This window comes from Mobula birostris, chromosome 30, assembly GCF_030028105.1.
Source record: "Mobula birostris isolate sMobBir1 chromosome 30, sMobBir1.hap1, whole genome shotgun sequence".
NCBI classification, from domain to species: domain Eukaryota; kingdom Metazoa; phylum Chordata; class Chondrichthyes; order Myliobatiformes; family Myliobatidae; genus Mobula; species Mobula birostris.
The window spans coordinates 20,976,214-21,003,896 of NC_092399.1; the positions used below are offsets into that span (position 1 = coordinate 20,976,214).

The 27,683-nt window shown below is 39.7% G+C and overlaps 1 protein-coding gene across 1 annotated transcript in view; it reads right to left on the minus strand.

Annotated features, from left to right (window-relative positions):
- csmd2 (CUB and Sushi multiple domains 2) overlaps positions 1 to 27,683 on the minus strand; it is a 689,393-nt gene that overhangs the window by 473,940 nt on the left and 187,770 nt on the right. The window contains exons 8-10 of the mRNA XM_072247323.1: positions 16,213 to 16,395; positions 13,971 to 14,297; positions 2,109 to 2,303 (exon numbers count right to left, since the gene is read on the minus strand). Coding sequence (XP_072103424.1) covers positions 2,109 to 2,303; positions 13,971 to 14,297; positions 16,213 to 16,395 — 705 coding nt within the window. The remainder of the gene's footprint in view (positions 1 to 2,108; positions 2,304 to 13,970; positions 14,298 to 16,212; positions 16,396 to 27,683) is intronic.

Consider the following 27,683-nt stretch of genomic DNA (forward strand, 5'->3'; position numbering starts at 1 on the left):
ATGTCCAAGAACAGTTCAGCTGCTTCCACTCACCCAGCTTTACCCCAGAGCCCTGAACCTTTATCCACTTTCTAACCATTACCTAGTTTTTCTTTGTATATTCAAGTTTGAATGGTCCAGGTACTATCCCCCAGGAAATTCCACTGTACAGTTGCCTCATGGATAGAACACCATCCTGTCACTAATCCAATTTTCGTGAACAAAAATTTTTATTACAATCACTTTATCAAACATCTTTTACAATCACTTTATCAAACATCTTTTACAATTACTTTATCAAACATCTTCCTTTAATAAAGGCTTTGTATTTCCCTAATCAAGCTACACTTGCCCAAATAGCTGGTAGCTCTGACCCTGATTATAATTGAACTGAAATAACTATCTGAATCTGATGAGCTCTCAAGGAACATTTGTAGACTCCACATTTCCCAATGATATCTACCACTGAACTACTGAGTTCCAGTTCTGGATATGCATACTGCAAATGCCATTGACCCATCCGTCCCAAGAGGTAGTGCAGACGGACAACATTTAACCATTAACTTGGAACCTGTTGACTTAGTTGTGTTTCTCAGCAACATGACACAATGGTCAGACTATTATTTTTGAATCAAATCAGTTTCAGGATCACTCTTTTGTGCATAAACCATGCCTTTCAACATTTGGTTCAAGTTAAATGCATGGCCATACATGTAGGGACCATTTTTACAGCAGTACATTGAACTCAAGTTTGTGTAAACCACCTTCATGAGCTGCAACTGCTCATTGGCAAAAATTAATCTCATTTACAGCGAATCCCAGTAATCACAGTCTTTCATTATCTCGTTTACTGTGCTTATGAAAAGATAAATCCTGCAGTGAAAATCTGAATTCTTATTTTCTGCTATTCATCTCAGAAAGAACAGTGTTGTGTGGCTTTGAAATGTGTTTATCTCATTTGCTTAATATTGTTCAGTGGTTTAATTTAGCTTATAAAAAAAACATTGCAGTTTATCCACAAGAAACAAGCTGGGTCAAGGCTGCCATGTATTTTTCGTGCATGCAGTCTCAAGTTACTCTCATGGTCCTGAGATTAGGTTTCAGCACAGCTCAGAAAAGCATTCTGAGATCTCAATCTTTTTGTCAAAGCACATGCACCGTGGCACGGTGACTTATACATCATCCCATCCTCCATTTAATCAAACAGTCCTTTATTATTCAATTAGTCAACTCCTCTTGATGTACTTACATCATTTAAAGAATTAAACATAAAAAGGATTCCACTCTACGAACATATTGTTCTTTACTCTTTCCGCAAATTTTATACATTACCAGCCCGACAACAGGCCAAGAACAACAGTGCATCTGAACTGGTTTTTCATAATAACTTTTTAAAAACTTTTATTTTGAGGTACAACATAGTGCAGGCCCTTCTGGCCAAAATGAGCTGCTCTGCCTATTAACCCATCTATGTAACACTAGCCTAATCACAGGCCAACTTACAATGCCCACATGGTTCACGGGGAAAATGTACAGGCTTCTTACAGACAGTGCCAGAATGGAACTTTGAACTCCGAAGCCCAGAACTGTCATAGTGCTTCGTGAGCTGATCCACCACCATGGTGCCTTATAATAGGTATTATGACGTTAGGGGTACAAATCTAGAATTCATGGTTGACTTCTGCAGTCAAAGATAATGGCATTCTCTCTACATTACATTTTGCAAACTGTAAAGACATTTCCTTTGGAATTCTTATGAAACTGAATTTACCTAATGCCTTTATTTCTTGTGAGAAAAGAAATGGGTAGATTAGAAAGTTGGACAAAGTGTTAATCTCCATTTTTTCTTGTTTTTAGCTCAGTTGTTTAAAATATTTCACCAAGGATTGAACTAATTGAAACAAATATTTAATTTTACATATTTCATTGCTAGTCTATAAACTCCTTTATAAACTAGCATGGATTACCTCTATTTATACTTGAGCACGCCTGCACGAAAATTCTATGTTTCCTTTATTGAAATGAGTTCTGTATGACTTTACTATAAAGCTCATATCTCATAAACAAAATACAACAAAGTAAGTCAAAATCCCTTTGCTTCCTAAACAATTTTTTGCTGAAGTGAATACCTTCGCATCGTGGTACAGCATTGTTCCAGACCACGTTTCCATCTTTGAAGATACAAGAGATAGTTTCTGATCCATGGGTCTTAAGAAATCCTTCTTCGCATAAAAAAGATACAGTACTGCCCAGCTGAAGACTTTCCCCAAATCTTCTCCCATTCACTGGTACTCCTGGATCTGGGCATTCATTGTGCCTGAATGCTGAAAATTTACAAAAAAAAAATCAAGATTAAACACTGGAAGCACGGGTTCTTCAGTAAATAAATATCTGTTGAGTTTTTCGGCATGAAATTCCACTTGGTACTTTTTTTTCAAATAAGAGATCATTGGAAATATCTTGACCAAAGATTTATGAACGGTGCATACCAAAAGAGACATGAACAGTTCCAAATCTGAGCAGCTTCACCATTTACTAAAGTGTTCTAGTGACAGTCAAGATTTCATTTCACTTGAGCACCATTCTATCTCCTCATGATGATCACCAAGTAGTCATTTGTCTTGTAATTTAATAACCCTCTCAAAGAATTTCAGCTAATTAATTGGACATAGCCAATTGGTTTGAAAAATTATAGGATGTTCCTTGTAGCTTCTTTACTGCTTAGATGAAAATTGATAGCATTCTGTAAATACCCATGAGCATTTTCTGACTCCTAGCATGAAAATAATTGGCTTATAATTATTTGAATCATATCCTTTTGCTTAATACTAGATCCAGAACCAATCACCCACAACACCACTGGCGCACAGGAACAGCACTCGAGCATCCATGGTATGCATTGCAGCAGCTCACCAAGATTCTTTAGATAACACCTTCGAAGCTTTACCAACTGGAATGGCAAGGGCAGCAAAGACATGGAACCACCATCTCTGGGAAGTTGCCCTCCAAGCCACACATCTTCATGATTTGGAAATAATGCCATTTCTTCGCAATCACTGGGTCAAAATCTAAGAACTCCCTCCTTAAGAGCATTGTGCATACACCCACACCTCAAGGATTGTGGTGATTCAATAAGACAGTTCACCACCTGTCAACAGGCAATTAAGGATGGGAAAATGAACACTGGCTCTGCCTGTGAGGCCCACATTCCCCAATTTGTATTAACTTCCTTCCTGCCATGAGTTCCCGAATTTAAGGAAACTTTAAAAATATTAGGCAAGGTGTATTCTACCTTACATTTAATCCATACAGTCTTAGTATTTTTGTAGTACTATTTTCAGAGCACCTTCAAGTATACTGTCCTGACTCTTTTCAACTGTATACATAATATCATATCTGAATTCAATGATATAATATCCATTTCTCAATAGTCCTTACAGATGGTAATCTAACTTTCAATTATCTTTTAATAAACTCCTAAGACTTATAGAAGTCATACTGTATTGAAACTGGCAAGATTCTGAGTCTTAGTACTTTATTCTTTACCATTTAGAAAAATGTTTATCCTTTTGTTCAAGATATTGCTTATCTTTTTATCCACTGAAGTCCTGATCTTAGACAATAGACAATAGGTGCAGGAGTAGGCCATTCGGCCCTTTGAGCCAGCACCGCCATTCACTGTGATCATGGCTGATCATCCACAATCAGTACCCCGTTCCTGCCTTCTCCCCATATCCCTTGACTCCGCTATCTTTAAGAGCTCTATCTAACTCTTTCTTGAAAGCATCCACAGAATTGGCCTCCACTGCCCTCTGAGGCAGAGCATTCCACAGATCCACAACTCTCTTTGTGAAAAAGTTTTTCCTCAACTCCGTTCTAAATGGCCTGCTCCTTATTCTTAAACTGTGGCTTCTGGTTCCCCCAACATCGGGAACATGTTTCCTGCCTCTAGCGTGTCCAATTCCTTAACATCCTAACAGAAAAGAAATGCATTTTAACTACAAAACTTTGGTCATTTTTTTCCATGTGTTGAATCCTACTTTAGTAATAATCTGGGTCATCACAGTATCGGATTAAGCACAAATGATATACCTCCGAATCATAAGAGCTGATATGAAGCCAGAGTGCCAAATTGCCTGAACATTTCTTTTGCTATATTCACTCTCCAAGCCAATGAAAGCAAGTTCAAGGATCAAAAGTTTCAAGTAAATGTTATTCTCAAAGTACATATATGTCACCAGAGACAACCCTGAGATTCATTTTCATCTGGGCATACTCGGCAAATCTGTAGAATAGTAACTATAACAAGATCAATGAAAGATCAGCCAGAGTGCAGAAGACAACTAACTGTGTAAATGTAAATATAACTAAATAGCAATAAATAATGAGAGCATGAGATAGTGAGATAAAGAGTCCTTAAAGTGAGATCATCGGTTGTAAGGATATTCCAATGATGGAGCAAGTGAGTGTAGGTGTCCTCTTTTACTCAAGAGCCTGATGGTTGAGGGATGGTAACTTTCCTTGAACCTGGTGGTGTGGGTCTTGAGGCTCTTCTACCTTCTGGATGATAGTAGCAGCAAGAAGAGAGCATGATCTGGATGGTGGGGATCTGTCATGATGTATCTAGTATGCCATAAAATTACCTGCACTGATGTTTTCAGGTATCCTTTGCTATACGTACAAAGGTCTCTCTATTTTTCAACACTTCCTTGAGTCCTATTATCCGGTACGCCTACAGTGGCTTTGCTACATCTCCCAAAATGTAACAACTCATATTTTTTCCATCTGCACATCATACTAACTCATCAAAATAATTCTATAGATAAAAATTTTCTTCCTCATATCAACAAAACCATATTTTTTAAAACATATTGATTATGGATCATTCATGTAGCTAATAAACAACACCAATCCCCCACAGTACACTACTGGCGCAGGATCCAGATACAAAAGACCACCTTCAAATCTCACCCTCTGCCTTCGGTAACCAGACCAATTTCAGGTCCAATCTGACGACTTGCCCAAAATTGCCATTAAGACCCATATTCCATGTGGGTTTTTCTCAGAGACCTTATTGAAGTCCATGCAAAATATCCATTCAAAATTTTATTCAAATCAGTCTGACATATCAGAAAGACCTGTCCTGATGAAGGGTGTCAGCCTGAATTGTCGACTGTTTATTCATTTCTGTGGATGCTACCTGACCTGCTGAGTTCCTCAACACCTTCTATGCATAATCTGGCAATTTTTTGTCTTTACAAAGCCATCTTTGATAAATTATTATTAATGTTGTCCCTCTAAACATTTTCAAGCACAAGTCATCAATCAGAGCTCTGGATATTCTCCATTGGTCTGGGCCGATCATGGATGTTACATCCTAGCTGTGTACATTCGATACACAAGCCAGTACCCAAGCCAGGATAGTATGATATGAAGAGCAAGCTGCTGCCAATGCAACAGGCTGCCCCTCTCCATGCAGCTGATGAATCCAAAGGAACAGCAGAGACCAATGGAGCTTTGCACCAGTGGCGTCACAGGAGATGCCAACCAGTGTTGAGCTCTCCGTAGGACTGCCTGAGGGACTCCAGTTCTCGATTTTTACCTTGGGGTTTATTTCCAAAGTCTTCCCCATGTGTGAGTGTTGCCATAAGGCAGTAGAGGTTTGAAATCTGTGTTTTCCTTCTTAGTAATGAGCTGCCAAGTATGACTGGCAAACTGAATCTGCTCGAAGTGACTGGTTTCGAGGTGCCAGTAATCCACCTTTGCCCCTTATCCTGTCAGTAGAAAACATTCTGCCGGGCTTAGCAGCTGAGCCATATGTGAAGGCCAGGAGCTGGACTTGGTTGTCAGAGGTTATTTGAAATTCACGGGATTAGGAGCATTTAATAGGTGGTGAGAGCTTATCCCATTAACCTCCACCTTCCCCGCTACCAATGTTGAGAATCACAAGTCTATTTGTTGCCCTTAAAATGTCCAGATGAAAGATTGACCCTAAGCAACGACCTTGGAATTGTTAACATTAAGTAGGCATGTGTGAGCTTGGCCTCATTTAAAATATATTATTGGCAAGGTCATAGTAATAGAGTCATAAAATGCTACAGCACATATACAGATGCTTTGGCCCATCTAGCCCATGCTGAACTATTATTCTGCTTAGTCCCATCGACCTACACTGGACCATCATCCTCCATACCCCTGTTATCCATGTACATATCCAAACTTCTCTTTCAGCGTTAAAATTGAACCCATATCCACCACTCTCTCTGGCAGCTCATTCCACGCTCTCACCTCCCTGTGAGTGAAAAAAGTTCCTTTTAAACATTTCACCTTTCACCCATGACCAGCAGTTCTGGTCTCACCCAATCTCAGTGGAAAAAGCCTGTATTTACCCTTTCTCTAACCCCCCCCCATTATTAATGACAGATAATAACAAGAATACAACATTTCATCTGTGCACTGCCCAACATGAATTTCCCAAACTCTCAAAGTTTAGGATTATTCAAAGTCCAAAAAAATTCAATCATTTCTGCCAATTTATTCTTGATTTTGCACAAAATTGCCACTATCAAGGATTTTGTAATCTACCCTTATTTGTCAATTGCCATGAATAAACAAAGGTTCTCCAGTTCCATCAAATCCAAGTTTATGTATTTATAAAACTCTCCAATGACTTTTATCGGTGGAATTTATCCCTAAGTGCCAGGTGTTCCAAATAAACACATATTCAGTTACATTTGTCTTTTTATAATTCCAGTTTAAGGAAAGGAAATTCCCAGAAGTAGAAAACTTCAGCGATGGCTCAGGGTAATTTCTTTAAATATATCCACTCACCTCATTTTCTATTTTGCCTTGAATTATTCATGCTATGGTTCCTACATTATAATTTTATCATTTCTCACTTGAATTTCATAACTATTACATTATAATATTTTCCATTATTATCTTCTTCTGCTTGCCCACCATACTAATAATGGAGATCTGGTACTTTGTACTAAAAGAAAAGCTATATCCATTATAACTTCAGTCACACAGTGTCATTCATTTTTTTCCCTCTGGATCATTTAAAGTTAACATTGTTACTCCACAAAAGCTTTTAGGTTGTATTTTAAATTTCAAAAAGAGCCAAAATTGGTTCCTCTGGTTTACAAAAAATCTTCCAGTCATAATGGACTACTTGAGGATCTCAGGAGGTAAACAGAGGTAGGGAAAGGAGGGAGAAGGGAGGAAGGGAGGAGAGAGAAGAGAGGAAGAGGGAAAGGAGAAAGTGCATAATGGAGAGGGAGGAAGCGGGAAAAATGATTGAATGGATTGAATTGGTTTATTAATGCAAATGAACTGAAAGCAGTGAAAAACCTGGTTTGCAAGCCATCCATATCGAGCATATCAAAACATAAGCACATTCAGGTAGTACTTGGGAGAAGTAATGACAGAATAGAGAATATAACAATTACAGTCACAGAGAAAGTACACTGCAGGTAGACAAGATGGTGCAAGGACCATGATACGGTAAATTGTGAGGTCTAGTTTTCACCTTTACCGTATAAGAGGTCCAATCAAGAGTCTTATAACAACGGGGTAGAAGCAGTCGTTGAATCTTGGGGCACATGTTTTTAAGTGTATGTATCTCCTGCCTAATGAAAGAAGGGAGGAGAGAGAACGTCTGGGGTGAGAGGGATCTTTGATTATCCTGTCTGCTTTTCCAAGATGGCGAGAGTCTACGGAGGGGAGGCCATTTTGATTTTGTGATAGGCTGAGCTGTGCACACAACGCTCTGCAACGTTTTGTGGTCATGTGCAGAGCAGCTGCCATGCCAAGCTGTGCTACATCTAGGTAGGATGCTTTCTATGGCAGGTCAATGAAATTGAGGAGCGTCAACAGGCATGTGCCGAATTTCCTTAGCCTTCTGAGGAAGTAGCATGGTAGGTGTGAAAAGTGTGTAGAACTGAAAATAGATGGTGGACGCTTTCAAAGCAGAGTGGGAAAAATCTGCACCATATTACAAAGCATTACGCACAGGCCATTCAGCCTAACAGCAACACTCTGGTGCTTTTGTTCTAAAGGGGGGAGGAGAAGATGGTGGTGCGACGCAGCACGCGTAGCCTCTCCGGTGAAATGACATCGTATCTGTTAAATAGGGGCTGTGCACAATTCTGATTTGTTAGAGACAGCCGTGAGAGCACGGAGGAACATCTGGAGTAATTTCTGAAATGCCCGGTTCGCTGCCGCTGCTACTGTGTGATTGAGAATCTCCAAAGGGAAGCCCCTAAAATCCTCGGCTTTGCCTGCTGCTGGCGGCCAGGGCTGGGGTTGAAGCAATTGGCAGAGATGGTGGTCGGTGCTCGGTGTCGGAGGGCTGGTCGGAGCTCGAGGTTTTCGGACGACTCAGAGTCGGACTGTGGTCGGGTATGGCAGGAGAGTTTTCTTCCTTCTCCCGTCTGCGTGAGATGTGGGACTTTCGAGAGACTTTGAACTTTTTACTGTGCTCACGGCCTCTTCATCAAGTTACGGTATTGCTTGCACTGTTGTAACTGTATGTTATAATTATGTGGTTTTTGTCAGTTTTTCAGTCTTGGTCTGTCCTGTGTTTCTGTGATATCACACCGGAGGAATATTGTATCATTTCTTAATACATGTTTTACTAAGTGACAATAAAAGAGAACTGTGTGTCCTCATAATCTAATCTAAAAAAATGCTTCCTCTTACAGTTCTGTGGCTAGCCTGATCATTCCTTTCTTCCCTATACAATTATAAAATGATAGATTCATAGAGAAATGCAGCAAGGAGACTGAGTTTATAGTGAAAGGTTGCAAAGTCCGAGCATGTATTATGGAGGCTTTAAGGTCTTGTTTCAAATAACATAGAACTCATTGCAAGCCGCCTAAAAAAAAAAGTGTTGTCTTTTGAGGAACAGCAGTTATTATTTCTGAGACAAAATATTAGCAAGAATTTTTAAGAGACACAGCAGACTGCAGATGCTAAAACATGTACCAATAAACAATTTGCTGCAGGGACCCAGCAAATTGAGCAGCATCTATGAAAGGAAAGGAATTTTCGACATTCCATGTCAAAAGCCTCCATCAGGACTTAACAAAAATTAAGAGTCAATGGAGGCGTCATCGCAAAAATAGTCTCCTGGAACCAGTGCTTCCATTACCCCGTTCCAGCTCTGTGTATATGATGTAATATAATACAACACCTCTGAACTGAAGATGACACAGCCACTCGGTTACACATCACAGGTTTATATTGACAGAATTATTAAAGGATTTTCTGAAATAAATAAACTCAACAAAAGCCTGCATTTCCTTCTGAAAATATTTCTGTAGGAAGGTCTATAAAATAATTTTGGTGACTTTGGCCAATTTTGTTCAATTTGGGGATTTATTTTCCTCTCTTGCTTATTTACAAAATCCATTTAAGTAAGTCGCAGCTATGTTTTCTCTGTTTTCTCGGTTATAAAAGGGTAGTGTGTGATTTATTTCAATCATATACAAAATTGAGCAGGCACTTTACTTTTTTTTGCTTTCATGGAGACAAGATGACTAGATGTAATACAACCTACAATATTGAAAAGAATCAATGGTTTGTTATTGCACGGCTATTGCTGCACATCAAGATGCATACAAAGTGGAGCACACTGTTCCTATAAATGCAACAGCAGATAGGCATAAAGACTCAGAAAGACTCCTTATATTCTGCCTGGGTATCCTACAACACAATGGTATGAATCTCGATTTCTCCTTCTGGTAAACAAATTTCCCCCACTTTTCCTCTATTTTCCACTCTGACGTTTTATTTCTTCTCACCTGCCTATTACTTTCCCCTGGGCCCCCTCCTCTTTCCATTTCTCCTATGATCCACTCTCCTCTCCAATTAGACTTTTTCTTCTCCAGCCTTTTATCTTTCCCACCCACATGGCTTCACCTATCATCTTTCAGCTTGCCTCCTTCCCCTCCCCGACCTTTTCATTCCGGCATCTTTCCCCTTCCTTCTCAGTCCTGAAGAAAGGTCTCAGACCGAAACAATGACTTATGTTACGTACCCCATAACTGGGTTGCCAAACCAGCAGAAATGGATCACTCAGTTGGAGTCTGGATTGCTAGAACTAAGAAAGCTTTATTAAAGAAACAAGCAACACAGTACTCTAATCAAAAGGATAATAAATGCAACAGTTCAGCAATGATAAACACACATGTACACAGAATTAAGATAACAGGATCAATCAAGCTCTATCGTTGTCTAGGGGTAAATGACCAGTTTCAAAGTGACGCAAAGTTCAGTTCAATTTAGCTCAGTTCAGTTCGCAGACAGTGGGGGGAAGGAGAGAGAGAGTAAAACGAATGAATATTCAAACGGCTTCCACACACAGACCTTCGCAGTCAGCTTTCGTGCGAGCCCTTTGTGATGTCATCTGAGGTCACCGACCGTGATCACTCCGTTTCCAGATACGATCGTTTCTCTGCGGTGAACCCGGCACCCAGGCAAGGGTGGACACACACCAGGTTCCCGCCGATCGTGCCTTTCCACCCTGTGCGTCCATGGCTTGTCCCGCGACTAGCCGTCCAAAACTTCCCATCAACTTGTGGGAGACGCACCGCTTCCAGGGTCTCATTACCTCGGGGTGTCGTGTGTGTCCTGCCTTAGCGAACCTGTCCCTTTTTATCCCCCTGCTGGGGTATCGCCTGTCCATCACTTCAAACAGTTCAGTGTTCAAAGGGGGGAGCCGACCTTGACAGCTCTCCTTCCGTTACTCTCTCTCCCATCCCTTCATTAACATCTCCAAATGCTGCTCCATTGTTTTCCTCATCTCTCTTTCTTCTGAAGACAGCTGGCAGACCAACTGCTGATCCCACTGGTGCCAGCACAGGACAGCTAACATCTTAATCTATGTGTATTCTTGTCACACTATGTATTCATTTCCATAGATGCTGCCTCACCTGCTGAGTTCCTTCAGTATTTTGTGTGTGTTGCATAAATTTAATCTTCCAAGCTTTGGCTGAGTATTTCGATCAGCATTTTCAAATCCTACATATCTAAATATAGCTTCTGGAGTAGAAAGCAATTGCATTCATTTTCCAGCAGAACATTCTTACTCTAAAAGCTCTTCAGGTTATCAATCATCCTTGCATCATTTGCACATGGAAGAAAATCACTCCCAACTAATATATGTGTTTTAAAGTGTCTCCCACAGAAGATACTGAAACCCAGAAATGGAAATATGGCCCAGGACGAATGGTTGCAAAGGCCTCCCTGAATTTAGACAACTGTTCCTCTGATCTGCCTAACACAGTATCACTTGGCACAGAATATCTATCTATTACCATCAAGGGAGCTTCATTGTCATCAAACTTCACCAATTTTGGTTGGTTTTAGATATAATAGTAGATGACTGGGGCAGTACAGTTTCAGATGCTGGCTCACAGGTCTCAGGACCCAGGTTCAATGCTGGCCTCTGGGCATATTCCATCTGTGACCCTGTGGGCTTCATTTCATGTCACAAAGTCATACTGATATGTTAAATGGTTACTGTAAATTATCACCTACTATAGATAAATGGGAAATTAGAGAATCAAAGGAGAATTGACAGAAAGAGCAAGAGATGAATGGGACTATGTTTCCCTGAATTAATTGGTGGCATAGACCAATGGGCCGAGAAGCCTCATTTCATGCTATTTATGAGTAAGAATTCAACAGACTGCCTTGGATCTCTTAGGTTAACTTTTAGCAAGAGAACAACTTACAACAGAAGCAGCAAAGAAATAAACAGCATGTGTTAAGTTCCAATCGCGGACTATTAAGAAGCAAGCACCACATTCAGTGATTGCAATTTTAAGTGATTTCCAAGGTGAATTTATAGCAACTATGGCAAGTCACCACAATATCCAGACTGACACCTGGCAAGGAGACATTAAAGAAATTACAAAAGTGTTCAACTGTGATTAACCAAGCCCTGCACAATCTTCCAAAGCAGAAAATAAATAATTTCATTGTTAAGCCTTGCAATTTTATATTCAAATTATGGTATAGATTTTTTTCGCAGAAGAGTCCTCAATTATGGATTTGGCGGTGCTATAGACTCCTCTGATGATGAGTTCTTTCTGTGCAAATTCACTTTTTATCCTTATTCAATGCAAAAATTACACATTCAGTATCTTTCTTTCAAAACAGGATGTTGAATTCTGCTGAAATTTAAATTTTTCACTCAAAGGAAAATTTGACCCATTCAATATTGGAGGGATCACATCAGTTTAATATTTAACAAGGAGCGCATACTGCAGAAGAGGCTCTTTGTCTTATTTGCCAATTCTCTGCAGGTGGCAACATCTGTAGCAAAAATCCCACCATTGTTGCACATTTGGTTATTGATCGTTTATGGAATCAGAAAGTGATAATCTGAAACTGAAAGGTGTGACCTTTCACAGTTTTTGCCTATCACTTGAACTTCCCCTACACAAATAATGCATTTATTACAGAGCATTAAAAAGTCACTCTTTGGACTCTGTCTATACTTCTCACCGTCTTAGTAAAGCAGCCAGCATAATCAAAGACACTACTCATCACTGGCACTCTCTCCTCTTCTCTCTCATCAGGCAGAAAACCTAAAGCCTGAACACATGTACCAACATGCTGAAAAACAGCTATCCTATTGTTACTAGACTCTTGAATAGACTTTTTCTATGATAAGATGGACTCATGGCCTCACAATCTACCTTCTTATGATCTTACACTTCATCGTTTACTTGCACTGTACCTTTATAGTAGCTTTTACACTCTATTCTGCAGTGTTATTGTTTTACTTTATTCTCGCTCATCACATGGTGTAATGATTTGATCTGTGTAAACAGCATGCAAGGCAAGCTTTTTACTACACAGTATTTTGGTACATGTGACAATGATAAAACTGGTCAATCATCCTGACTAGTCCATGGTAGGGTATACAAGCAGCAAAAAGAGAAGTGGGCGATTTATCTCCCTGATTTTGTTCCACCATTCAATAGGATCAATGCTGACCAACCGTCTTCATCCAAAATGTTTGCCCTTTCCAATAACTCTTTATTTATTTTCTCCCATTCAAGTTCAAATCACTTTGAACATCAAGACCACATAACCTTACGATTTTTCCATATTGTACTCTGTCATGCTGTAACCCTTTAACACAGCTTTTATGTACACAGTATATCTATAGCTATATCTTGTGTTTTCATTAGAACTAACACTTCGACCAAGTTTTATGTCGTCTACAAACTCGGAATTTGATCCCTCAGCTAAATTGTTAATATGATTGTGAACAGTTGGAGTACGTGGACAGATTTTGTTTGTAACATTTCTACTTTTTACTTCCAGCTTTGTTCTCTCTCTCGATGTTTGTCTCAGGTTTGTATTTTAAACTGCCTTGCCAATTGGTCCTGCTCCAGATGAGATACGATCTGTCCAATTAGAACTGGGCACACCTGTCCTATGAATAGTCATAAAGGCTCGAATCCTGCATCATCTGTGCAGCCACATATTAATTTTCTTTTATCCTCTTAATTGTATATTTGAGCACTTTGAGCTTTCCCTGGCCCCACGTGTCGCAATAGCCTGTCACTACTTTCCACTGAGATTTCCAACCTTAACTATTCCCCAACATGCCGCTAATTTATATTCTGAATGCTTCCTGATCATTAGGGCCAATTTCCAAATCGTCGTGAGTAATAATCTCATCAAAATGTCCTTCAGCCAGGGAAACTTAAGAGTGAGTTTGTGTCTTCAAATTCAACGGGGTTTGGTCATTCCTCCCCTCTGTATCCCCGTCTCTCTGCTGTAGCACTGGCACGTGCTTGCATGACAAACTGTAGTGAGTCCTGTTAACATCCAAAGCACAAAAAGCAACAATTGTTTTATTTTGATGAACACTGTTATTTGCCATGATGGATTTCTCAATGAGAGTTTCATGTGATATGTCCAAACCTCTTTTTCTGTAAGAGAAGAATAGATTCACTGCTACTTACTGCTGAATGTGATGTTAAATCCTCGAGCAGCTGTGGAGTGGTCTGTCAGGAACTCCAGACGTGCTACATGCCCACTGCTGGTCAAAGGAGAAGGAATTTTGTTTCCAGAGAAAGTTCCCAAGACAGGTGATTCAGGATTTAACCCGTCCTTCACAGACACAAAGTCAAATTGTGGCTCAACATCAAAATCATTAAAGGCCAGATGAATCCTGCTTTCCGGCTTTGCGATAATCAGCCATACACAATGCATATGGTTGCCATAATCCTCCGGGTAGTTTGGAGATAACAGAACACCAGATGGAGTTGTAAAATTGAAGAAGCACGAAACTGAAAATAGAATAATATATTGCAGTAATTTGACAGTGAAATGCAGAAGTCACCTGAAAGAATCGTAATGACACTTTGGAGAATGCACAGATACTTTCATTCAACAGTCAAGGATCTCAGCTGCCATGGCTAACCAGAAAATTACTAAGATAACAATCCAGTGGACTAAAATTATTATTGTCATGGACACCAAAATGTTCAGTCAGCTGAAACGAGTTGACAGCTTGCAGTCAGTCATGTTTGAACAAAAAACAATAAAAGTAAATGTGTCATGACAATTATAGCTTTATTTAGTTGCATCAGAGCCCACTACACAGGATAAACTGCCTAAATGTCCATTTGTTCTGAAAGTGCCTGCAGTAACTGGATTGCTCCCCCACTGACTGATCTTAAACTACTTTTTCAATCCTTTGATCAATTTAGAGACAGCGTTGACAACAACTCATAACACATTTACCCTACTCAGTCTTAGACACTGACACAACAGCCTTAAAATCTTGAGCTCAATGGTAAAAGCAATATTTGAACAATTACGACTGGTAGGAATTTCAGTTAGTTCCCTTCTGAAGGCCTTGATCAATTCTTAAGGTCATAGTCATAGTCATACTTTATTGATCCCGGGGGAAATTGGTTTCGTTACAGTTGCACCATAAATAATACTGTAGTAATAAGACCGTAAATAGTTAAATAGTAATATGTAAGTTATGCCAGTAAATTATGAAATAAGTCCAGGACCAGCCTATTGGCTCAGGGTGTCGGACCCTCCAAGGGAGGAGTTGTAAAGTTTAATGGCCACAGGCAGGAGTGACTTCCTATGGTGCTCTGTGTTGCATCTCAGTGGAATGAATGAATGTAAGGCCTCCTGATTACCCCTCATTACCTACTGCCAGATCACATCAGCCAGTTCCATTCCCAGCCATTACCACTCAGTCTAATTGTTGAATTGTCTTATCATTGTTCTTGTGAAATATTAATTTCTTGGTGAGTCAATATTTCCTATTGTCCCACATCAATACCTGTACACTAAAGTTCATTAAAATCCATTGAACCTCCATGTCATTTTGGGGTCTGTTTCAAACTGGAAAAGATACATTATCAAATAAATCAGTTTTATCTTTAAAGAAAAGCAGCAGAGTAATCCTTCTAGGTAGGTGTTCTGCCTTTCAGGCAATTAATTTATGTTAAACACTTTCAGCTCTTATTTTAATGAGCAGTTTCTTCTCTGTATTAGGTCACTTCTTGTACAGCCAGGAAGCACTAAGTATAAACACACATTGGCTAGCAGAAGGGCAGAAGGACAGAGATATATGTTAGGAGCGACAGAAGTTTCTATCTAAAGCCATCCTGTTTCCCCAGCAGAAGCATTGTTTTTTTTTCACTCTTAATCACTATATCATGCCATTGAGTCTGTAATAAACCAAGGAGCTAGGAGGCTACACACTGACTTTCAAATAATTTTTGAATGGCGTTTGGCTGACTGTCTAGTTAAAGTTACAACACCTCAACAAGGACAGTACAATAGGCTACACTCAAACTATGCAGAGCTTCAAGATGATCATTGGAAACAGTAGCATACACTGTTGAAGAAACTATCAATTACTTAGCTGCCAATTCAATTAGTTGCCATCTTTCTTTTGTAGAGGACAGACTTCTCTGTTCCCCCTGACAAATTCAAGATTATAAATTATAATAAATTACTATGACTGCACATTTAGATGGAGACATAAGGTAAAGTTTTTTACTCATGTATGTGAAGGATGTAAGAAATAAAGTGAACTCAATTTGATTGCAAGATTAAATTTTATAAAATTAAAATTTTATAAAACTTAGAGGACTAAGTTTTGCAGTTTTAGCTGGGGAAAAATAGAAAAGCTATAGTATTATAAAGATAGAATGATGGTTTTAAACTACTTACAGACACAGCTTGGCTTCTTGAATGACCATTGGTTATTCTTCTGGCATGTAATAGATTTTTGACCAACAAGTTCAAAAGCAGGCAAACATTCAAATCTCAGAGTGTCACCATGAAGGAAGCTGTTTCCCTCTCGCTTTCCGTAGGCTGGTGTTCCAGGATCACTGCAGGTCCCCTGTTCAATCTCTGAAAGAAAAAATTTGGGAAAGGATATGTATATATATTTATATACAAGAAATAGAATCAGTCAGACTTAAGATGGCCTGAACTTTGCTTCACTTAAGTTCAGTACAAAGTGCAAAAACAGATTTTTCAAGATCATATCAACTTTCTATTGATATATGCAATCTCTAGAAGCAAAATGTGATTGTCATCTGTTAGGACAAGAGTCTTTATTGTGCTTGGCAAACAAAAATTCTCAATGGAGCAGAAACAGTTGGTCAGAACACTAAAATGAAACTTTTACATTCGGTTTGTCCTTATTACCCAAAACATCTGGCCATCCGAATATATTACATCTGCCTTCATAAAGAATTGGCCTGATTTCAATTCATAGATGAAATGATGTGAAACAACATGTCAATTACAATAAGCTTTTATACTTCAATATTACTCAGTCCCGTGGATCCAGGACTAGAATTTCATTTGTACAACTCAGTGAATTAGAGTGTAATGCAGCTGAGAGCTGCCATAGTAGGAGGCTGAGCAATTTGGCATACATTTCCACATTACTAGGTTTTTTTTATTATCCATAGGAAAATTACACACCTGATCTTCAGCAATTTAATTGTTTGTGCCAGCATCTTTTTTCCAGTATAAGACTCCCTGAAATGGCATTAAAAGTGGTATAACACACAGAATTCACCTGTTGTGGAATTTTAAATCTCATGCTCTGAAATGCAATAATTCTTAATTACTCACAGAAAAAAAGTTCTACTAAGTTTACCTCCACTTAAACTATGTTATGTTAAATAACTTACACTTGCTATTTGTAGTGGCTTTTCTAACAAACCAACGCGGCTGCTGGAGACTGCTATGGATTGTGATACTTGCATGACTCGCCCTCCAATCACTCCAGAAATAATGTTCCAAAAGTCGAGGAAATGTATTCAATTCTTTATTACCAACTAGTAAAACAAATGATTTTGAAGCAATGCAATTAAGCATAATTAAGCCTAAATTAATGAGATTTAAGTGTAAATTAAGTGGTCAATAAAAGATATGACACCCAGCGGTCCCCAAAGCCAAACTAATCTGCCCAGGCAAAGCACGGATACGTAACTTATTCCCTTCACTTTTACCATGCCCTCACTCACACAACTAGTTACTGCAATACACATAATAAATAGCAACACGGAGTACAATACAGATAGAAAACAGATGGAGGACTCCTACACAACCCTCATTGCAGATCTGTGGTCGTGCTCAAGTTTCTAAAATGTGACAACACTGCAGTGTCTATGGAGAGAAAAATCAAGGGCATTCTGAGGTTCTTTGCCACGTACATATTCCAAGCTGCTCCTTTTCATTGCTCTTATGCTTCCGAATTTGCTACTTATTACCATTCTAGGGAAGCAACCAAACTCAGATTAAGTATAGAATACATCCTTTGCACAGAGGAGCAGAAAAAGAACAGAGGTCATTAAGAACACCAAATTTTTTGGTGTTCACCTGGCAGAGAATCTTACCTGGTCCCTCAGCACCAGCTCCATAGCAAAGAAAGCCCAGCAGCGTCTCTACTTTCTGCGAAGGCTGAGAAAAGTCCATCTCCCACCCCCCATCCTTAACACATTCTACAGAGGTTGTATTGATAGCATCCTGAGCAGCTGCATCACTGCCTTGTTCAGAAATTGCACCATCTCAGATTGCAAGACCTTGCAGCAAATAGTGAGGTCAGCTGAGAAGATCATCAGGGTCTTTCTTCCCACTATTACAGACATTTAAACCGCACGCTGCATCCATAAAGCATACAGCATTATGAAGGACCCCACGCACCCCTCATACAAACTCTTCTCCCTCCTGCCATCTAGCAAAAGGCAGCGAAGCATTTGGGCTCTCACGAGCAGACTATGTAACAGTTTCTTCCCCCAAGCCATCAGACTCCTCAATACACAGAGCCTGGACTGACACCAACCTACTGCCCTCAACTGTGCCTATTGTCTTGTTTATTATTTATTGTAGTGCTTGCACTGTTTTGTGCACTTTATGCAGTCCTGTGTAGGTGTGTAGTCTAGTGTAGTCTTCTGTTGTTTTACGTAGTTCAGTGTTGTTTTTGTATTGTTTCATGTAGCTCTCTGGTCCTGAAAAACACTGTCTCGTTTTTACTATGTTCTGTACCAGCAGTTATGGTCGAAATGAAAATAAAAGGTGACTCGACTTGACTTGACTTACCTGGGATTGTGGTCCCCACCTAGTGTAAGCATTCAGAGACTGAGCTCACATTTCTGGCAGCATCCTGGTACATTACCTGTTTCTTTCCCTGGACAGTTTCCCTGTTTATCTTCTGCAAAGAGCATGCCTTCTGAAATCGCAGTCCTTCAATAATCTTTCCAGGTCTTTCTGACTCCTTGAGAGCACTGTCCCACTCATTGCCCCTCCTTCATGTAATAGCATGAGATTCAAGAAGTTACAATAGCATTGCTTCTATTTTTTGATTATGTATTTAAGAGTTGGCTACTGAAAAGCCTAGCTCTTCTTTCAGTTAGTCCTCACGAGGGGTCTCAGCCCGAAACGTCGACTGTCCCTCTTCCTAGAGATGCTGCCTGGCCTGCTGCGCTCACCAGCAACTTTTATGTGTGTTAGTTCAAGAATAAATTTAACCTTGCTGACAACACCAGCTTGTTGGCTGAAACAAAGGTGGTGACGAATTGGGCAACAGGTGAGGGATTGAAAATCTGGTTGAATGGTTCCATTATAAATATTATAACTCACTAAATATTATTGTTATTATTATTAAATTGTTATTAAGTATTATATATAAATTATGAATGTATGCACAATTTTTCATAAAATTCTATTGTATTTCTTTTTTCCTGTAGACACAGTTAAGAAAATCTCAAGGTAGTATATGGTAACATATAGGTACTTTGATAATAAATTTACTTTGAAGTCAGAATCAGGATCAAAAGGGAATGTTAAGCTGACACCAGCAATATCAGTTTTAATAGAGCACAGAAAAACCTTAAATACTGTCTGTCATTCTTTCAATTCATTTCGTCAGTTCTTATATGATCATTAGAGGTATCCCACCATTGAATAATAGAAAAATAATCCAATTCCTACTCTTAAGAGAAAATCTGAATGCACGTATGTATCTTTACCATTTAATAAGAATGGTTTAGTTTTTAAATGAGTTAGTATGGGTTTACGTAGTGAGTAAAAAAATATTGAGATGACAACATTTCGGGCTAGGTTTCCAACTAACTGACACATTGACACACTTAATCCTGATTACTAGAAATTCAGTGGAATGAATCTAAGAAAATATCCAATTCAGGTAATCCGACCTTTCACTCTTAAGTCTGTTAGTTGTTAAAGGTACTGGTTTGCTTACGATAAAGCTGCAACACTGACACCACTTTTTAATTCACCAAATATGTACCCAAGTCATTCCACTGATTCTACTGCAACCGAGCCACGTTTTTTAATATTATTTTTTCAGCAATATAGGAGGGAGATTGAAAATCTGGCTGACCGGTATCACAACAACCTTTCAGTCATGCCAACAAGACCAAGGAGATGATTATTAACTTTAGGAGAAGAAAGCAAGAGGTCATTGGGCCAGTCGTCATTGAGGGATCAGAGGAGCAGAGGGTTAAATTCTTCAGCATTATCATTTCAAGATATCTCTTCTTGGTCCAGCATGTAAGTGTCATTATGAAGAGAGCATGAGAGCACCTCCACTTTCTTATAAGTTTGCTAAGATTCAGCTAGTCATCTAAAACTTGGACAAACTTCTATAGATGTGTGGTGGATCTGTGGTATCTGTAACAGGCGGGGTTGATAAAACACGCCGTTACAAATTTCAAGGTGATGTAATAAATGTATAAGCAAAGCAAAGTAATGAAAGCCTAATTTATTTTCATAAAATAGAAAACACAAATAAACCACACAAAATACTACCTAGCAAGCCACAACGATCTCTGGGCTCATGACTCTCAGTCACCAGTTGATTGTCACTGTTGTCAGGGGAACTCCAGTTTCTGACTCACTCATGAAACTATCCCCTGGTTAGAGGCACAAATCATGATTTACGGCCCTGGATGAAGTCCAAAAAAAATCCAAACGGTATCCTAGTATATACACAAGTTTTGCAAGTGCTGAGCAACCAAGAGACAAAGTCTGATTTTTTGTTCTCATGCCATTAACTCAGTTTCGTTTCTTTCATTCAAAAAACACAAATATCCATTAATACAGTGTTCAGAATTCATTAACAAATAAATCAATGAGACATTTTAATGGTCACTCCTCATTTATTAGACCCCAATGTCTGGATGCAACATTCCTTGGACTTACAAAGGACAATAATGTTCACACATATAAGTTATAAGCACAAGAAAGAATCCAGCAGACATTTATTCACTAACAGACCTGCAGTGTTTACTCTACATACATTAACAGACACCACATGCTATGAGATCAGAAAGAGTAAAGTTGTAATTTGACCTGACAGATATTCATTCATTGTTTTACAAAATGTAATATGCCATAGCATCATGGCCTGGGATGGAAACACCAATGCCCTTGTATGGAAAAGCGTACAAAAAGTGCTGGATATGGCCCAATCCATCATGGGTAAAGCCCTCCGTAGCATTGGGCACATTAACATGGAGTGCTATCACAGGAAAGCAGCATCTATCACGGACCCCCATTATCCAGGCTAGGAAGAAGGTACTTGAGCCTCAGGACCTGCACCACCAGGATTAGGAACAGTTATTACCCCTCAATCTGGTGGCTCTTGAACCAAAGGGGATAACTTCATTCATCTTCACACACCCTATCACTGAGCTGTTCTCACAACCTCTGGACTCACTTTCAAGGACTCTTGATACTAATTGCTGACTTATTAATTAGTATTATTAATTTTTTTTATCTCTTTTTGTATTTGCATTTGTTGTTTTTTCACATTAGTTGTTTTCTGCCCTGTTGGGTGTGGTTGTTCATTGATTCAATTCACTGTGATTGCCCAAAAGAGAATGAAACTCAGGGTTGTTTATGGTGACATATATGTACTTTGATAATACATTTACTTTGCACGCTGAATCATATAATTTTCTCTTTTTAAATTTATGTTATCTGCTTCAACAATTGTTTTTGCTGAATAATTTCATAAATTTGTAACAAAACTCACCACCAGCCCAGTTGAATTGATTTTAATTTCTTGTCTTTCTGATCATTGGGAACTACAACATTAATTTATCATTCTGCTCTATTAATGTTATTATTTCTCTTCACAATACACAGCAATTCCATTAGGCTATACTTTACCTTTGTGCTGAAATTTAAATTTCTAAAGATTTCTCAACTGCAAATTCTCAGTTTTTAAAAGGGCTAACTTGAGTATCCTGTGTTGTTGTTCTACACTTCCTACAATGAGAGACTCACATGACAAAAGTTGGGAAACCAGGTGAGATTCTCAGGGCAGCCTGGATTTTAAAGAAGTCAGCACCTGTACAGTCCTTTGCTGTTTTATTGGACTTGGGTAAAAAAAAGTTATTTATTCACTATAGGAAGAATATGGCATTGTAGAAATGAGTACATAAATTCTGAAAGCTGTGATTTATAGGCTGTTGATCCTCACATTAAGTTAGAAATTTATTCTCTGCAAATCTTCTGCCCACATTAACGTGACCTGGATTCATCTTTTGGCTACTGACTAACATTGGCCCTTAGCTAAACAACGCTTTAGTTTGAAAATCTCAATTTTAACTTCCAAGTCTATTCATGGTCTTCTCCTTCCTCACCCGTCTTATGTCCTTTGACTCTATAATAAACTCAGGGAAGGACTTTCACAATGAACTGTCGGGCCCTGGGGAGTTTCATAGAACACAAGGACCTAAGAAAGTGTGTTCATTGTTCCTTGATGCAGCATGACAAACTAGTAGGCAGGGTGATGAAGAAGGCAATTGGCACACTGGCCTTCATCAAAGGGCACTGAGTAAAGAAGTTAGGATGTTACATAAGATGTTTGCGAGGCTGCACTTGGAATATTGTGTTCAGCTTTAGTCATGCTGTTATAGGAAAGATGCCATTAAGCTGGAAAAAAGTGCAGAAAAAATATAAGGATATTGCCAGGACTCAAGGGACTGTTGTATGGAGAGGTTAGACAGGCTAGGACTTTCTTTCCTGGAGCCTAGGAGACAGATGGGCAATCTTACAAAGGTGCATAAAATGGTGAAGGACATAAATAGGGTGCGTGCACACAATGTTTTTCCCTGGGCTGGGGAATCAAGAACTAAAGGGTGAGAGAAGAAAGAATTAATAGGGATCTGATAGGTAACTTTTTCCACAGAGGCTGGTACATACATGGAACATGCTGCCACAGAAAGTGGTTCAGGCACCTATGATGACAACAGTTAAAAGACCTTCGGACAAGTACATGGATTGGAAAGGTTTAGAGCAGGGGTTTTTATGCTATGGACCAATACTATTAAGCAAGGGTTCCACGGACCCCAGGTTGGGAACAATCGGTTTAGAGGGATATAGGTCAAACACAGCCAACTGCACAGACAAAATTGGCTGAAGGGTCTGTTTCTGTACTGTGCCACTCTATGTCTTTACTAATTCTAACCTCCACTCTTAGCTTTTTGATCATTTTCAGTTTTAGTCTGTTCACTATTGGTTCTTTATCCTCTGCACCACTTTCCTTTAATTCACAAGATCACAAGACAAAGGAGTAGAAGCAGGCCATTCGGCCCATCGAGGCTATTCCGCAGCTCCCCCATGAGCTAAACTATTCACTCATCTAGTTCCAATTTCCGGCTTTTTCCCCATATCCCTTGATACCCTGACTAATTAGATACCTGTCAATCTCCTCCTTAAACACCCTCAATGATCGGGCCTCCACAGCCATATGTGGCAACGAATTCCACAAATCCACTACCCTCTGGCTAAAAAAATTTCTCCTCATCTCTGTTTTAACTGGGTACCCTCTAATTCTAAGACTATGGCCTCTTGTCCTGGACTCACCCACCAAGGGAAACAACCTTTCCACATCTATTCTGTCCAACCCTTTCAACATTCGAAACGTTTCTATGAGATCCCCTCTCATTCTTCTATACTCTAATGAATACAATTCAAGAGCCAACAGACGCTCCTCATATGTTAGCCCCTGCATTCCAGGAATCATCCTCGTAAATCTTCTCTGAACTCTCTCCAACATCAGTATATCTTTTCTAAGATAGGGGGCCCAAAACTGCACACAGTATTCCAAATGAGGTCTCACTAATGCCCCATAGAGCCTCATCAACACCTCCTTATTCTTATACACTATTCCTCTTGAAATGAATGCCAACATAGCATTCGCTTTCCTTACCACCAATCCAACTTGGTAGTTAACCTTTAGGGTATCCTGCACAAGGACCCCCAAGTCCCTTTGCACTTCTGATTTTTGAATTTTCTCCCCATCTAAATAATAATCTGCCCGATTATTTCTTCTTCCGAAATGCACAACCGTACATTTGTCAACATTGTATCTCATCTGCCATTTCTTTGCCCACTCTCCTAAACTGACTAAGTCTCTGCAACCTTTCCATTTCTTCAACATTTCCTGCTCCTCCACCTATCTTGGTGTCATCCGCAAACTTGGCCACAAAACCATTTAATCCATAATCCAAATCATCGATATACATTGTAAAAAGAAGCGGCCCCAACACCAACCCCTGCGGAACACCACTAGTAACCGGCAACCAATCAGAATAGGATCCCTTTATTCCCACCCTTTGCTTTCTGCCTATCAGCCAATGCTCCACCCATTTCAATATCTTTCCTATAATTCCATGGGCTCTCATCTTATTAAGCAGCCTCATATGCGGCACCTCATCAAAGGCCTTTTGAAAATCCAAATACACAACATCCACAGCCTCTCCCTTGTCAATCTTATTCGAGATTACCTCAAAAAATTCCAAAAAGTTGGTAAGGCAGGATCTTCCCTTCATGAAACCATACTGGCTTCAGCCTATCTTGTCATGCACCTCGAGGTATTTCATAACCTCGTCCTTGAAGATTGGCTCCAATATCTTTCCAACCACCGATGTCAGACTAATAGGTCCGTAATTTTCTTTTTGCTGCCTCCTTCCTTTCTTAAATAGCGGAACTACATTTGCAACCTTCCAGTCCTCCGGAACCATGCCAGAGTCTATTGATTCCTGGAAGATCATTTCCAATGCTTCCACAATCTCCAAAGCCACCTCCTTCAGAACCCTTGGGTGCACCTCATCCGGGCTGGGAGACTTATCTATTCTTAGTCCACTTAGCTTACCAAGCACTTTCTCTCTAGTTATCTTGACTGTACCTAATTCTATTCCCTGATACCTCTGGCTATCAGGTATATTGCTCATGTCTTCCACTGTGAAGACTGATGCAAAATACTCACTCAGTTCCTCCGCCATCTCTTTATTATCCATTATAATTACTCCAGCATCATTTTCAATCGGTTCCATATCTACCCTTGTCACTCTTTTACTCTTCATATATTTAAAAAAACTCTTAGTATCCTTTTTATGTTAATCGCCAACTTCCTTTCATAATTCATCTTTTCTATCCTAATGACTTTCTTAGTTTCCTTCTGTAAGTTTTTAAAGGTCTTCCAGTACTCATTTTTCCCACTAATTTTTGCTTCCTTGTACGCCGTTTCTTTTGCTTTTATTTTTGCCTTAACCTCGCTCGTTAGCCACATTTGTGCCATTTTTCCATTCATGATTTTCTTTTTTCTTGGAATATATTTTTCCTGCATTTTCCTTATTTCTTGTAGGAATTTCATCCAATTCTGCTCTGCCGTCCCTCCATTTTGTTTACTTTTCTAATTGACTTGGGCCAGTTCCTCTCTCATACCACTGTAATTTCCCCTGTTCCACTGAAATATCGATACACCTGATACCAGCTTCTCCTTTTCAAATTTGAAACTGAACTCAATCATATTATGATCACTACTTCCAAGAGGTTCCTTTACCTCCAGATCCCTAATCGCCTCAGGTTTGTTACACAGCACCCAATCCAAAATAGCCGGTCCCCTGGTGGGCTTCTGGACAAGTTGCTCCAAAAAGCCATCCTGTAGGCATTCTACAAACTCCCTCTCCTGAGATCCATTACCTTCCCGACTTTCCCAATCCACTTTCATATTAAAATCCCCCATAATTATCTTGATATTGTTCTTCTGACACGCTTTTTCTATTTCCAGCTGCAACTTGTAGTCCACATCCCAACTTCACACTTTATCACCTGAACAGTTGTAACCTCACATGACTTCATGTTAAACTTTGTTGGATAATGAAGAAACTCTTCTCGGGCTTCCAGTTTGATACAGGTATTGATTATAACTGATGTTTCAATGACAAATTCTGCCTTCTTCATCAAGGATGATGTCAGGATATATCTAGTACGGTGGTATTTATATCCCCGACGTCCGTCCCTCCTGATTGGTTAGTCCTCATTCTATCAGGTTTCCGCTCTCCCACCTTGTTTACAATCAAATTCTAGTTCTTACTTAGAGTGAGCCTTTATCTTTGTTAATTCTTTTCCTCTAGTTTTATTTCAACGCCTTCTTTACCAGGTGGTCTAAAAAGTCATTGGCTTGGCACAGTAGTTTTGGGCCACTGAAGCCAATCCTATGGCCAATGTAAATCCGGTGTTTTGCTACCGCTGATTTCTCCAGGTAATCCAAACAGATACACCTCCTGTGCTCCTTGATGTGGGTTTGTCTGGCTGATATATGTTGCTCCACATTCACGGGGAATCCTGTAATTGGCAGGCGACCTCAGTCCCAGGTCATCTTTGATCTGTATTAGATTAGATTATTAGATTATGAGGACACGCAGTCCTCTTTTATTGTAATGCATGCATTAAGAAATTACACAATATTCTTCCGGTGTGATATCACAAAATACAGAACAGACCAAGACTGAAAAAACTAACAAAACCACATAATTATAACATATAGTTACAACAGTGCAACAATACCATAACTTGATGAAGAACAGTCCATGGCACAGTAAAAGAGTTCATAGTTTCTCAAAAGTCCTACATCTGACACATACAGAAGAAGGAAGAAAACTCTCCGTGCCATGCCTGACCACAGTCCGACTCTGAGTCGTCCGAAAACTTCAAGCCTCCGATCAGCCCTCCGACACCGAGTACCGAGCACCGTTTCTATTCGAACGATTCGACCTCAATCTCGGTCACCAGCAGCAGGCAAAGCCGGGGATTTAGAGGCCTTCCCTCCGGAAGATTTTCGATCGCGCAGTAACAACAGCAGCGAACCAGTGTTTCAGAAATTTCTCCAGATGTTCCTCTGTGCATTCATGTCTGTCTCCATCAAATCAGAATTGTCCACGGCCCCTATTTAACGGATACGATATCATTTTACCGGAGAGCTGCGCGCATACAGCGCGCTGCTATTGCCTCCTCCTGCCTGTGTAAACTGTGATTTGGGCTTCTTTACAGGTTTGTAGATGCTATTAATCTGGTATTTCTTCAGGATCCTGGCAAACCTTCCAGAAACCATGGAAGTAGAGGGAAAACAGACTGCAGCAACAGGTTCCACCTTGTTGTTAGGATTTTCTGGTTATTCCATTAGCCCTTTTAAGGGCCCGATTGATTTCCCTCACTTTGTAGCAATTCTGTAGAAATGCCGTGCGTAATCGTCTTATTTGCTCAGGGAGAATCTCTGGGTACAAAATAGTTCTTGCACGGTTAATCAAAGCAGAAAGAACTGCTCTGTGTTGGAAGGCATGATGGTGGCTGTTGTTATTCAGGTATAAGTCCATGTGAGTGGGTTTCCAATAGACTCTATTGATATAAAACTAGAGAGAAAGAATTTTAACAAACACAAAGGTCTTATAGACAATAGACAATAGGTGCAGGAGTAAGTCATTCAGCCCTTCGAGCCAGCACCACCATCCACTGTGATCATGGCTGATCATCCACAATCAGTATCCAGTTCCTGCCTTATCCCCATAACCTTTGATTCTGCTATCTTTAAGAGCTCTATCCATCTCTTTCTTGAAAACATTCAGAGACTTGGCCTCCACTGCCTTCTGGAGCAGAGTATTCCACATATCCACCACTCTCTGGGTGAAAAAGTTTTTCCACAACTCTGTTCTAAATGGCCTACCCCTTATTCTTAAACTGTGGCCTCTGGTTCTGGACTCACCCATCAGCGGGAACATGCTTCCTGCCTCCAGCATGTCCAATCCCTTAATAATCTTATATGTTTCAATCAGATCCCCTCTCAGCCTTCTAAATTCCAGTGTATACAA